Source organism: Macaca fascicularis, chromosome 2 (genome assembly GCF_037993035.2).
Source record: "Macaca fascicularis isolate 582-1 chromosome 2, T2T-MFA8v1.1".
Classification (NCBI taxonomy): domain Eukaryota; kingdom Metazoa; phylum Chordata; class Mammalia; order Primates; family Cercopithecidae; genus Macaca; species Macaca fascicularis.
Genome location: NC_088376.1, coordinates 130071209 through 130086152, shown reverse-complemented (window position 1 = coordinate 130086152; position 14944 = coordinate 130071209). Strand labels below are relative to the sequence as shown.

The window sequence follows — 14944 nt, the reverse complement described above, 5'->3', positions numbered from 1 at the left end:
TTTCAATGGGGGAAGACACTCACGGAAAATAAAGCAGAAAAATAAAGCAGGAGGTATGATGGGGGTAGGGTTGGATGATCTCATCTTACAAAATGTGATCAGAGAAGGCCTCTCCAGTAAGGTGATGTTTTAATAAAAAAGAAAGTGAGTGAGTTGTCAATATCTATCTGGCAAGAGATAGCAAGGGCAAAGTCGCTGTGGAGGTACTCAGCAGGTCTAAGGAACAGCAAGGTCAGTGTGGCTAAAATAGAGCAAGCCAAACGAATGGCATTGAGGTTGGGAGGCATGGATCATGTAAGTGTGGAATTTGGCTGTCATATGAAGGGAGATGGGAAGCCATTGGAAGGATCTGAGCAGAAGAGAAACATGATCTGACTTGTGTTTTAAGACGATCACTCCGACTACTGTGTGGAGAAAAGAATAGCATATGAGGGATCAAGGGTGATAGAAGGAAGACCAGTCAGTGGAAACTGCATTAAGTCAGGTAAGATAGACTGGCTTAGACTAGGGTGACAGTGGTGCAAATGATATGTGGTCTGAGTCTAGGTGTATTATGAAGGAGGAAGCAACAGGACTTTCTGATGAATTAAACATGAAATATGTAAGAGATTATATAGTTTGGGTATTTGTCCCCTCCAAATCTCATGTCAAAATGTGATCCCCAATGTTGGAGGTGGGGCCTAGTGGAAGGTATCTGGATCATGGGGGTGGATCCTTCATCAATGGCTTGGTGCCCTCCCCATGGTAACGAGCTCATGTAAGATCTGGTTGTTAAAGAGACAGGGACCTTCCCCAACTCTCTCTGGCCCCCTGTCTTTCCTGCTCCCGCTTCACCCTCTGCCATGAGCTAAAGCCTCTTGAGGCCTCACTCTCAGGTATTCCTTTATGGTAATGCAAAGTGGACCAACACAAAAGAGTCAAACATAACAAGATTTTAGGCCAGAACAAACAGAACAAAGAATTTACCAATGTAAGTGAGCTTGCTTTAGAATTTAAGAAAGTATTATATATATTAACTAGTTCATTTTTTACCAGAGAACAGGTATTCGATAGATTAGAATCTCATTCCATTCTATCAGGACATAAGGTAGTTCATGATTTTTTTACCAGATTTTAATTCTGCAACACTCACTAGTCAGACATCACTTTGCAACACTGGAAGTTTTCAATCAGAAAAGGTTTTATTATAAGAAACAATGACATCAGGTAAAAATGCAAAAAATTGTGCAATTATGGCAAAATGTTTAAAAATATCTACACATTTGCCCCCACAGGACTACAGTACTTACTACATACCTGAGCACTGAACATTGAATTCCATTTTAAACTGCTTTACATAGGGAATCTGATTCCTTGATGATCACATCCATTTGTTCTCATGACCAATGAAATCAGCTTGATGCTTAAGCATCAACTTTGTAGAACAGAAAACGAAGATGGAAAATAAAGAATACAATTTCTACTTTCCTATAACATAGTTATACCAAGTCCAGTTTTCAATGTGTAAAAAATATATAGGAAAGTGCTACATACATTCTTCAAATGCAAAAACAAAGTTAAAGTGGAACTGGCATATGTTAGACCTACATTTTAATTCTGTAGTACCCATTGTGCCTTTTACTTAAAGTCTTATCACACTATGAAAATGCACCTTAAATATCTAAACATAAACCCACACATGTCACTAATCTTAGTTTCCTAGGACCTCTTCTGAATCCATTTTAAAAGTGGCAAAATATCCCAGCTATATAATTTAAACAAATAGTTCTTCATACAAAATTCAATATATATTCTACTCCCATAACAAATCCTAAGCCTTGCTTTTGACACACTTAACTTAGATCGTACCCTCAATATAAATTGTTATAGCCAAAAGATCAACTGTTGTGCCGACAAAGAGAATAAATCTACTGTTGAATTAGCCATAGTATGTCATTCTTTTATATAACATACAGCACATGTAAATTGCTAACTCAACGTTCTATGTCATGTTTTCAAGTAATGCATTTTTCTAAATACACAAGATTGTCAAAAAGCGGCAGGAAATCTTATTCAACAAAGCTTTCAAAAATAAATTACATGAACATCTCTTGCAAAAAAAAAAATTGTTTTTTCTCTCAGCAATGCAAAACTGTAAAGAATGATTTTTAAAATGCACAGTAATAACTCCAAAACAGCATGACAATAAAAAACAAAAACAAAACAGTAGAAGATAAAACTGGGGAGGTAAAAATATTGACAAAGTTTATACAGAGATTACAGACATACTATCAACGCCGATGAGAAGAAACCATGTATCTAGCTAAGACTAGATTTTAAAATGTTAATTCTAGAAATGCTGTCCATTTTAACTTCTGCTTCAGAAAACATTCCCTACTTGTAGAGGTCTATGTAAAGCAGTTTGGAAAGTTTCTGAAAAACGAGGTATGTGATGCAAAGAGGCGATGTTTTCCATTTGTTTCACAGTATCACATTACAAGTTGTGCAAAATTTTTAAAATACGAACCATGCCAGTTTGCTTTCAAGTGAATAAAAATATTGTGATTGAGGGCAGAATCTGTCCTATGCTTATACCCTTTATGAATTATGCTAGGCTTAGTAAAATATGTTACTGATCCAAATGCCTGCCTTAGGTACACACATAAGTTGGTTTGTCCTTCATGTTAATATTCCTAACTGATTGTTAGAAATTCATCAGTTAAATACAAAAAATGCTTTAGTATCTAGAAAGCTATGGTACTGTTCACTCACTCTTTTCCTTTTCAATCACCTTCAGCTAGAAGGAGGATTCCAATGTAAAAGTATTCATCACTGTTAAGTGCAAAAATTGAAAAAAAAAAAAAAATGAGGTTTTAATTGTAATATGAAACTTAAAAGAAATTAAATTAGACCACTGCAGGAATTTTATGTTTCTGGAAAGCAGAATTTTAAAAGTAGGTATAAAACTTCACATTATGCTCTGCACAGAAGAGAAATAAGTTACCTTTCCTTGTACCAATAATGAATGGACAGGTAGATGGAAGAGACGGTTGGGCTACAAATGGCCCATGTTAGTGCAAACTGGGTATAATGTTCCTACTATTCTAAGATTGAGTCCAGTTAGATGAATAACTGGTCATATCTTCCTATCACATAAGTAGACAATCTTGTGAAATCACAAGAGTTCAACAGGTAAAGAACTGTGGCCATGAAATGCACACCAATTTGAAAGATAGGCATAGGCTCAGACCATTTAAATCTATCTAGTTATACACATGAATTAAGTTAGACTAGCACCAGCCACCTGTGAATATGAGCACTTTTCCAGATTTTCACAAATGAGACAGTGTTAGCACTTGAAAGTTATCGACAGAAAACTGCCACTTTAAAACTTTAGCTTAACTTAAAGTTACATGGCAAATGGAAACAATCAGACTAAAAGCTCTTTCTGAGACTAATTTTTCCTTCAATCTACTCTAATAACAGAACATATTTAAATCTCAGTACACTTGAAAACAGTACACAAAAATAGATACACATAAATATTCAGAATGAGGATCTAAGTTAGTGCTTCTCTGTGTTAGAGAGGTCACAGCTAAAGTCCTAGTGATATTGCCTCAGATTGTTACCCGTATTTAAAATTAAAAGTCACATCAAACGAGTTTAGGTGTCTTTACCCAATAATACCCTAAATGCTCTTATAAGAGTGCATAGTTGTCCTGATTCTTCTGGTACCTCAGTTACTATTTATCACAAAATTATAAAATGAAATGATTGATTTTATGCCAGGAAAAAAAATGCTGATAATTGCACTTCGTTGTCTTTTCCTTACTGAAATGAAATGTCACAAGGATGAAGGAAAATCCCTCGCTACCCTGCGATCTTTAAGCATACCCATTTTCCACATATAAAACTCTCAGCTTTCTGAAATACTGTCAGCACTCTTTTGTATCAAAGACAAGTTTCCTAAGAATGAGATGCCAGTGATGCACTAAGGCCTGCTACTCATTTAGAGTACTTTCTGAAGACACTGAGGATACAGTTTAGCAACAGCACATTCAAAATGCCGGCCAAGGTCCCAGAGCCGATCTGGGGTCTCATACACTTTCATCCACTGGTCAGCAATGTCATCATACTGGTAAAGGGAATTTTTTCTGCTGGTTCTGAAGACGTGTTCTTCGACAGTCACTTGAGTAGCTCGAACAAATAAATGGAGTTTGTTCTGGAAAAGTACCAGTTTAAGGTATGGATTTATGGACTGATCACATGGAAAGTCTTTCTTACGAGTCCATTTATTTAGCTCAATATCATAGGCTTCTACAGTAAACATACGTTGATGATTTCCACAGGTTCCAGCTATGTAGTAGATAGAGTCCTTGTATACAGCTGCTAAGCCCTGGATTCTAGGCACAGTCATGGGGGTCAGGAAACCCCAGTAGTCTTTTTGAGGCTCATAGAAGAGGAAAAATTCTCCTAAAAAAAGAAAACAAGAATATGTATATTTTTATGTTTGGTTTTTGGTTATATGTTGTAACTACAACCTCTAAAGATTAAAGGGCATAATTTTCTATATATTTCACTTTCTAAAACATTTTCTTTATAATCTCTGGAGATACATTCATATGGGTTACGAAATACCTTAAAACTTTGTCATTCCATGACACAATATAACCGATAATATTATAATCAACCTGAATTGGGAGGTTTGTATTGGGAAGGTATAAGGAGTTACTTGGGTTTGATCATAGAATTGTTAAGAGCTTGATTCTGGCTGGGCACCATGGCTCATGCCTGTAATCCCAGCACTTTGGGAGGCTCAGACAGGTGAATCACTTGAGGTGAGGAGTTCAGAGACCAGCCTGGCCAACATGATGAAACCCCACCTTCATTAAAAATACAAAAATTAGCCAGGTGCGGTGGCAGGCACCTGTAATTCCAGCTACTCAAGAGGCTAAGGCAGGAGAATCGCTTGAACCTGGGAGGTGAAGGATGCAGTGAGCCAAGATCACGCCACTGCACTCCAGGCTGGGTAACAATGTGAGACTCCAGCTCAAAAAAAAAAAAAAAAAAATTATTCTATTTGCTCTATCCAATTTGTGTGTTTATAGAAAACTCATTTCACTCTAACTCTAAAAAAGCATTATTAGTAGTGTTCAGCCGGTAAGACCAAAATGCATACATACAACATCACCATAAATATGCCATGATAAATGTATATGCTATTTCATTAGAAGACAGCAGATGGAATTATACAGATTTATGCTTATGGGTCACTGATGTGCTTACCTGAATGTTGCTATAATGCAAAGACAAATATTCAGCAGGAGAAAACATGCCTTTAATAAGATAGAAAACACATACATGGTTTGTGATGTTGACTCTGAGTCAGTTTCTATTTTGATTTGACAATAAAAAGGTATGCTGAGTCAGACTGCCAATATGAAAATGTCTGAAAGAATTAAAGTAGTGAAGATTTACAAGAGTTTTGCTAATTATAGCATCTGTATAAAATCTTTGTAATAAAAATCTGAACCCTTTATGAACAGATTAAATGATACTTCAATAGCCACAGATAGTACAACATAAGCTTCTGACTATGCATGTCAGGTTTATTTATGTAAAGAGGCTTTGTTTAGATTAGAAATACCAGATTCTAAATTGAGCTTCCCCTTGAAAACTGTTTTGAACTAGGGTTACTCTTATCTACAGATTCGACTACCTACTTCATAACAGTGATGCTTTGCCTTCAACTGACTTAAAATAGCTTGTTAAGCTCCCAGATTTGCTTGCACATCATCTGCCCTTATTGCCTAACTTGTAACAGGATTCTTGATAAAGAAGGTAGGAAATTTAAACTTTGTAATGTGTGCTACTTCTCTATAAATTTCTTATAGATAAGAAAGTAAAGACGACAAACCAAAGAAGTTGAATTTTAAAATCTAAAGTACTCTTTAATAAGTTAAAGCTAATAATATGCAATTAAGAAACCCTTAGGGCTTCAGAATCCTCTTATGTAAAATATAACCTCAAATTAAATGATGTTAATAATTCCAGCCCTGAAATTCTATTAATTCATTGCTAGTTTGCTTTAGTATTTGCATTAATATACAACCTTTACATTCCAAATAGGAATCTAATTCTACCTCTATCAACTAACAGTTAGGCAGTAAGACCAAAATACACACATACACAGCTTCATCATACTGGATGACATAACCTATCCAACTATACTGGACAGATTATACATCCATTCCTATATTCCATTTTTCTGCAAGACAGCAAACCCAAATCATGCCCGGTGCTTCTATTTAACTAAAATAATGAACCAGAGACTACAACTCCTTCTGAGGAATTAACTTGACACTGAACTTAAACAAATGGGCTCGGACATTACTAGGAAGTTTTTAGTTAAATAAAGGATTAGAGCAAGGAACACAATTTTTAAAAGAAAACAATGGTGGGAGGCCAAGGTGGGTGGATCACTGGAGGTCAGGAGTTCAAGACCAGCCTGGTCAACATAGTGAAACCCCGTCTCTACCAAAAACTCAAAAATTAGCCAGGCATGGTGGCGGGTGCCTGAGACTGAGGTGGGAGAATCATGTGAACCCAGGAGGCGGAAGTTGCAGTCAGCCAAGATCATGCCACTGCACACCAGCCTGGGTGTCAGAGTGAGACCCTGTCTCAAAACAAAACAGAAAGAAATAAATGAAAGAAAAGAAGGGAAGGGGAAGGGGAAAGAAGAAAGAAAGAAAACAATGGGATAAGGGCAGTCATGCATCAATTAATGACAGGGACATATTCTGAGAAATGCATGGTTAAGTGATACTTGTCCTTGTGCAAAGAACTTCATAGAGCATACTTACACAAACCTAGATGGGAGCTTACCACACACCTAGGCTACACTGTAGCCTATTGCTCCTAGGCTACAAAACTGTACAGCATGTGACTGTACTGAGTACTCTAGGCAACTATAACACAATGGGAAGCGTTTTTTGTATCTAAACGTATCTAAACATGGAACAAGTACAGTAAAATTATGCTATCATAATCTTATAGGACCACCATTGTGTATGTGATCCATCACAGACCAAAACATTACATGGCACATGACTGTATATCTTCATAGAAGCTGCTCCTTTTCCTTAAGTAGTAGTGTGAGAAAAACATCAATTGAAGGACACATATGAAGAATAAGGATGTTGCTATTATCTACACTGCATTAAACATTCAAGCAACTAAAATATGTAAGAAACCAAATAAAAGGAAAATACTAGTTATCACAAATCAGAGCCTTGAATCAAATGTCTTATTTACTCTGACTCAGTCACTCTACCTCTACTGTATTTTTGTCAAAGTAGTCCTTAACAGTTAAAAAAACAAACAAACAAAAAACACTACATATATCAGACAGTCCTATTAAAATGGCAAACCAAAAAAAAGTGACATCTCAAAGTTTTCCGGTGAAAACAATTGAAAATGTATTATGAAAGGCAACATAAACAGCAGTGAAGGTGAAACTTAAAGACTATACTTCCAAACTCTTTGTAATTAAGTTTCATAACTTTTGCAATAATAAGGCTTATATAAAACTCTTTGGTAACTAAATAGTATAACTTAATTAATGCTTTGTTCCTTTTTCTCTTTCAAACTAATCCAGTAAATTCCATCAACACCAGTTGCTACATCTCAATGTAACTCAAGAGCAAAAACAGCCATGTAACAACCTTGCTATTTATTTCAAGTCCTACAAAGTACTCTGAAATAGTTATCCCAAACTGCCGAACTACTATTTATTAAAGAATGTTTTCAAAAATAGTTATTCTACATGATATCAAGACACAAAATCATTAAAAAGTATAGGATTATTTTAGTAACTTAACAATACCTGCCTTTTTTAAATTCAAGAGTTTATTTTCTTTATAGCTCTTTACAGAACAGACTGTTCCAATAGTTTGATAAGGAAGCTGGAGGTATTCCTCAATTAACAGGAACACAACTGTTTCAGTATAATTAAGTAAACCACCGCTTGATGTGTTACCCTTCCATGAAAAACTGAATCACTCAGGCACCTACCCTGTAAAACATAGATCTTCTCTTTGTACTCCACAGCATTATGAAATTCCATTGCAACTGGCATTGCGCAAACAGTCGTCCAGCAATTCTCTCTACTGTCGTAGCACTCAACAGATTTTAGTGAGTTTCTCCCATCACCTTCATAAACACGACCTCCGATTGCATACATTTTACCACAGCAGTAGACAAGTTTGCAGCCTATTCTAGCTCGAAGCAAGGATGGTTTGGATAGCCATCTATTGGTGGAATGATCATACATCCAGAAATCATTTTCTGCCTTATGGTCGATGGAGACCTCACTGCTGCTTGGCCTGTACCCTCCTGCAATGTAAATGTCATTATCTGGTGATACAAGAATCCCAACTTCTCTCAGGTCATTTGGTGGTTTGCATAGTTTAAACACCTTTCCTGTGACTATATCTAGACAAGGCACTGTTTGCTTCTTTCCTGAGTGTTTGTGGGCAGCATCAAAACATATGATCATTTCAGAAGCAGTCATTCCAAGCCTCTGTGTACAACCATTGGTGTTGGATGGTCCCTTTTCTACACAGCTTTTGGCTACAGCCTGTGCAAACTGAGGTGGAATTTTCTCTATGAAGGTATCTTCCATCAGAGGAAAACGTATGCATTTAGCAAAAATTTCTGGAAGGTGCACTTCTCGTTCATTTTGTTCATGTTCAAACCACCTTATAATGCTTTCATAAACATGCTCTTCTCGGTCTACATTTAAATCATCACTGTCTAATATACTTATCAGCTGGTCTTTTGTCAACTGGAGAAACTCTTGTTCTTTGGTGACACACAGAAACTTTTTACGGATGTATTCTTTTGATCGATCTCCGAGTTCCTGATGACCATAATGATCAGCAAAGATAAAGACCCCAATAGAATTCTGTGGGTCCAAATGACTGATCATATACTGAGCACATTGGTCTTGGATGGAAGGAATCTGGAAGATGCTAGCTGCAGTGAACAAGGCTTGAACATTGGCCTCTGTGAGAATAACTCTGGAGGTATAGGCATAGTTCAACACTAAATCCATCGATTCAGCTTCAACACCGACTATTCGAACTTCTTTTTGAGTACTTTCTGTAAGGCCGCTAGTGAACATGGATCTAAGAAGGAAAGAGTGGTTAATATTACATGTGTGCTATAAATCAAAATTATTGTGGCAAGATTTTAAAAGTACAAAGTTACCACAAAGATAACCTTTTGAAACTGAATATTTCCTAAAATAGTCCCTGATATTCTGAATAGGAGTAAAAATTGATAATGTATCAGAAAGATTTAGTCTGGCTAACCTCAAAACCCGTACTCTCAGGGCTAGCCCGCTTTGTGCCAACTATGAAAAAAGGAGAGTCACCTAAGTAAATGCAAATCAAAAGGTGACACACATATTCCAGGTCACTTTATTTTCCTAGAAGCCCCTATCCAGAGTTGCCTTAGGGACATCAGATCTTAAATTGTGCCATGCCAGTCAGAAAGCTTAAGAATACTGGCCCGGTATGGTGGCTCACGCCTGTAATCCCAGTACTTCAGGGGGCCCAGGTGGGTGGATCACAAGAGGTCAGGAGTTCAAAACCTGCCCGGCCAAGGTGATGAAACCCCATCTCTACTAAACTAAAAAATTAGCCGGGCGTGGTGGCACACACTGTAATCCCAGCTACTCAAGAGGCAGGCGGAGGTTGCGGTGAGCTGAGTGCCAGCCTGGAAGACAGAATGAGACTCCATCTCAAAAAAAAAAAAAAAAAAAAAAAAAAAAAAAAAAAAAACCTATAAAGGTATCATCATGATACATTAGTATACAAAGAAACAACCTAATAAAACTTTTCGTGTCCTGGTGAAAATTACAAGGCAACTTGTATCCAAAATATATCTTTAAAATGTTCATCTTAAAAAAGCAAGAAGTTCTTTAAAAGTACATATTCTCCACCTACTCTTTTTTAAAACTGTTATCTTTTGAATGCTTCCTTAACCATTATAAGTAATATAATAATCACTTCACTTACCCTTGGAAATTTTGAGAACATTTGCTTAAAAGGAAATACTTCATTTTCTCAAAGATACCGTATTTTACCTATCTAAATCTAGACATAAATAAAGATTATGGTAGAGTCAATATATAATGCCTCTTTTAAACAGAGTTTAATAGTTAACCGATTATTTGAAGATAATGGTTTTTAAAACCCCAAACTTTTACCTTTGAGACCAAGTTGGTTTTTTCTATTATTAAAATATTATTGCATTTATGGGATTTTCTTGACTGAAACATTACACAGCCTGGCTCTTTAAGTATTAGTCACTTGCAAACATCATTTGCCTTTATTTTCCCTCCTTTAAAGTTTCATTCTAGATGATCCAGACCCATCCTATTTAATTTTTGTGATGTTATAAAAAATGAATTGCAAAGATTTCCAGTCACTTAAAAAATATGTCTCAAATTCACGGAATTTATTTTAAAATGCAGTATGAGAAACACTGGAGGTACAAGGATTCAACTTGCTGCCCAGGTTAATCATCTTCGAGTCCTGGTTTTACTTCTACAATGTACCTTTTAATTTAGTATCACACAGGCTTTTTTGATGACTAAAAACTAGATGTTCCTATGTATGTGCTGGTTTTCAATTCAGGTGCTGCAAGACTCACCTATACAGCTACCAATTAAAAAGAAAAATAAAGCCCTGTGTTAGGGAGAGATGAACTCCCAAAGGAGGATATACCACATATCCCTTTATCATGGGAACGACTGTTGACTTGAATAGGCTCGTCTTACACACAGGAGTGGTCTGACACTTCATGAGTTTTCCTCTGCTCTAGAGTAAGTTCTTCATGTAAACTCAACATAAATGAAGCCAGGGCACTTCCTTACACAAAATCCAGAGTAGCAAAAAATTTCTAATGATCATACAAATTTCAGTTCTGATGAGTTACTGGTATCATGAAACAGCCATTCCAGATTTCCAGCTATTCTAATTCTTCCACTAGTGATGCAAGACATAGAAACATTAAGTATGACTTTCTACATCCCACACAGGAAGCAGCGCTGGTACCAAGAAACTTCGGTACAAAAACCTCTAGCAAGAGATCAAATTCTAATCCATGAGTTTTCCAGCCAAATATCTTTATTTCAATGCACATATCGTACCGCAGAAAATTTCTCAAGTATTTTTTACTCCTTTTAAAAATTAACTTAATAAAATTAAAGAATTTAAGATGTTAAGGAATCAAGAAAATCAGGAATCTATCATAGCATACCTCTTTTACAGTAAAATTTTTTTCTAGGTCTTCAAAAATGAAAAATGAAACTTCAAAGTGAAAATGTCATACTTATGTAAACTTACTAAGTATACTTATTAAGTACAGTGCTTAATAAGTATACTTAATATGTATACATATGTCATACTTATGTATGCTTACTAAGTATTATACTTAATAAGTATTCTATCATTTTAATGTCATACATACATTAAGTATAACACTTAGTAAGCATACATAAGTATGACATTTAAATGATAGAATCCAGATTATTAAATTTCAGTAAGATACAGACATTTTTACTTTGTATTTTTTGTTTTGTTTTGTTGGCTTTTTTTTACTATTCAAATGCAATATACAATAAAAATGTTTTAAAGGAAACTTTAAAAAGGACCTAGTGTACCCACTCTTGTTCCTTAAGAGTCATATGGCGACCAATAAGCCTGGCTCTGGAATCAAATGTAGCCTCTGCCATTTACTTGTTGGATAGATGATTTAGGCAGGTTATTAAAACATAATCTCACGGAGCCTCAGCTTCTTCATAAGTAAAATGGCACAACAACTATGCAGAGATAGGATTATAAAGATTATATAAGGCAATACATGACCTAACCATATCTAATAGATAATCTGGGTAAGTGAATCTCACCGAAGTTTCCATTACCAGGCCAAACTTCATACCTTCTGCATATGTGAAGTTGTTTTGTTTTGTTTTGTTTTGTTTTTTCCAGCTCACTGTCTTGCGATGATTAATACTTAGTAGTCCAATGACCTACCCTAGGCAAGTCTAAATGGTTACATCAGAAGCATCAGACTGAAGTGACTATATTTAACCCAGTATTCTGAGAAAGAGGAACCAGAAACTACTGTTGGAACATTACACAGTTATGTGCCCTATAAACATAAGCACCTTCAAAAGGAAAAATCACATTCAGGGTGTGGTTGATAACTTGACTATTATTTATGCACCACTTGTGAATACTGAAAGGCTTAAAGTGAGCATTAGACACAAAAGAAGTTAACCCCAAGCAGAAAGTTGCCTTTTCCACGAATCTTAAAGTAGGAAGTTATTTTTCAGACCCAAGTTTTTAAATTTTACTTTTAAAAGTTTTTTAGTAAACAATATAAGTAAAAATAAAAACTTCGTTTAACGCACTTCTAGAAATCTTGGAAATTATTAATTTGGGGCCTTAGGCACATAGAAACTATATTCATTCTTGCTTTGACCCCCATAGCATTTAAACAATCTATTGAGTGGTAATTTGTTTTTGAAGGAACATGCTACATGTTTTAAACTCTTTTATAAAAGAGTCCCATGCACTAAAGAAACATGCATTATGGATAACTTTTTGAAAGAAATTCTAGGTCAGCACTGTCCAATAAAATTACCAATGATGAAAATGTTGTATCTCCGTGCTGCCCAATATGGCAGCCACTAGCTACAGGTGACCACCAAGCACTCAAAAGGTGTTTAGTGTACCTGGGGAACTAAATGTTTTATTTTATTTAATTTATAATTTAAGTTTAAACAACCACACATAGCTACTGGCTGCCATACTGACCAGCACAAGTCTAGATTTTCTGGTCATTTACCTCAAACATACACACACAGGCCCACTAACTTAAAAACCAATCACCCGAAATCTAGAAGAATCCCTCAAGTCAAAAGAAGGTCTTAATAAGAGAGGACCTGTTTTCTAGTCTCAAGAAACAAAGTCATTGGTTTCATTTCATTATCGCATCTCAATATAAACATCAAGTGGACAATACTGAGGGGGAAAGGGAGCTTGGTGCAGATACCAACAGAAGTTCCTACCATCATCATACCTGAAGTAAGGGCTGATTGCAGCAAGAACGTTTCTATGACAGGAAAATGTTTTCCCGTGATCCACTTCCACTACAATGTCTGTCAACTGTCCTTCATCGTACATTGTTTTGAGTTGCTTAAGAATACTGCAAGCATGGAAGGGGTCCATGGCATCGCTGGCTGGGTCTGAAGATGGAATCCCATTCGGTGTTGGGGAAGACTTACTTAAATCTAGGAGGAGAAAAATCGTACAACCACAAGAAGTGCCGAGCCAGTTACGGCGTCGCGGGATTTTTTTTGTTTGTGTGTCTGCTTGCTAGGCTTTTTCCCCCTACAAATATATACAAATGTCTGTGGATATATGCACGACCTCGTGGGACCGCGAGTTTAGGATCTGGGAGACAGAGGGCGGAGCGCGATCGGCGGAACAAGTTCAAAGGCCAGCCTGCTCCTGCGGAGCCCGGCGAGCCCGGCACCCGTGCTCGCGGAGGGAACGCGCTCGCAGCCCAGGCGAGGCGTCTGCGCGGACTCCGCCGAGAGCCGAGGGCAGAGCCTCACGAGGGAAGCTCGACCAACGGCGGCCGACGGTGCCCCCTCAAGCCGCCTCCCGCTGCCTCCTGGGGCGCAGCGCCGGCGGGTACCCAGCCTCCCCATCCCAGTCCCGCCGGACCGCCCACCGCCCTCCGCACCATTCATCCTCCCTCCCCTCATTCCCCTCCACCGCCTCATCCTTCCCTCTAGCTCCGCACCGCTAAGTCCTCATCCCACTGCCTGTGGCCGGCCCCGGCCCACCTTCCCCCTCACCTCCCTCCACGCCGCCCTGGCCACCACACGACCCACCTGCCGACGCGGCCATTTCTCGATGGGGCCCCGGCTCCAGCTATTTAAAAAGGAAATGTCATTTCGCTTCTCTAGCTCCCGGGTTCCGGCTCTTCTAAGCTTCCCCTGGCCAATGGGATGTCCTGTGCATCTGGCTCCGCCCCTAGCCACCAAATTCCTGGCGCTGATTGGCCGCGACGCGAGCACATGCGTGTCGGGAAATGTAGTTTGGTTGCCCCGGCTCCCGCGTGGTCCGGGTCGGGCGGAGGCCCAAGCCGGGAATTTCTATTGGCTGATTCGGGCGGAGGTGGAGAGCAGGGAGCTGGCCAGCCTGTGGCCGTCGAGCGCGCAGTGCCTGCCGGGAGAGGTAGTCTTCTGGCGGAGGAGAACTGTCATTCTGAGGGGCTGGGGTAGGGAAAGCTCTTCAAGTGCGAATTTCCCCATTTTAGGCCTCTCTCCTGGCCCCCGGCACATTTTTTTACCTTTTTCTTCTTCTGTAAACTTCCTGCCAGTGACTATCTTCCGGTATGAAATCAAGCTCTGCGTGAGAGCTGTAAAACCAGAAAAATTTGGAAATGGACAGGAGGGCTGTTGTCCAAAAATGCAAAGGAAATCTGACGTCCCACCCTGAAGAAAAATATCAGAAGGCCCAAAAGCAAGGCGTCTCTAATGAGTCACCTATGACACCCAATTGAAATAGCATCGCCTTGGCCGGGTGCTCTGGTTTCCACAGATTAACTTGGTCTGGTTACAGCGGCTGCTTAGGATCTCTAACTCCCACTGGTGCCTTGGTTTTCTAGCACATCCAGAGAACACCTGTTCCGCACGTAAACATTATGGAGGGATCCAAGATGCTTTACTTTTTGCTCTTGGGAAATGGAGGGGATACAATACTAAGTATTCCGGGATTTCCTTTGAAAAAATACCGGAGTGCCCTGAGCCCGGAGCCAGGGATGATTACTGAAGCCCTGGCTCTTTAGTTACTATATGTGAGAACTGACATAAGACCTT

The 14944-nt window shown here is 38.3% G+C and overlaps 1 protein-coding gene across 2 annotated transcripts; it reads right to left on the bottom strand.

Annotated features, from left to right (window-relative positions):
- Positions 1-1162: 1162 nt before the first annotated feature.
- Positions 1163-14019, bottom strand: KBTBD8 (kelch repeat and BTB domain containing 8). 2 transcript variants are annotated; one of them, XM_005547558.4, is made up of 4 exons: positions 13955-14019; positions 13135-13345; positions 8053-9167; positions 1163-4452 (listed from the first exon to the last, which is right to left on the bottom strand). In XM_005547558.4, exons 1-4 carry the CDS (start codon positions 13968-13970, stop codon positions 3989-3991), a joined length of 1806 nt encoding a protein of 601 aa, XP_005547615.1. In that variant the 5' UTR covers positions 13971-14019; the 3' UTR covers positions 1163-3988. The 2 variants fall into 2 exon arrangements, with proteins under 2 accessions (XP_005547615.1, XP_005547618.1); XM_005547561.4 differs by lacking the exon at positions 13135-13345.
- Between the last annotated feature and the right edge of the window lie 925 nt (positions 14020-14944).

Bases quoted from the DNA above. Each gene is read 5' to 3' on its own strand.
- KBTBD8 (XM_005547558.4), bottom strand. The intron at 9,168-13,134 runs GTATGATGATGG...TTTCCTTCTTAG, and splicing joins GCAATCAGCCCTTACTTCAG to ATCCATGTTCACTAGCGGCC. The intron at 4,453-8,052 runs GTAGGTGCCTGA...TTCTTTTTTTAG, and splicing joins GAAGATCTATGTTTTACAGG to GAGAATTTTTCCTCTTCTAT.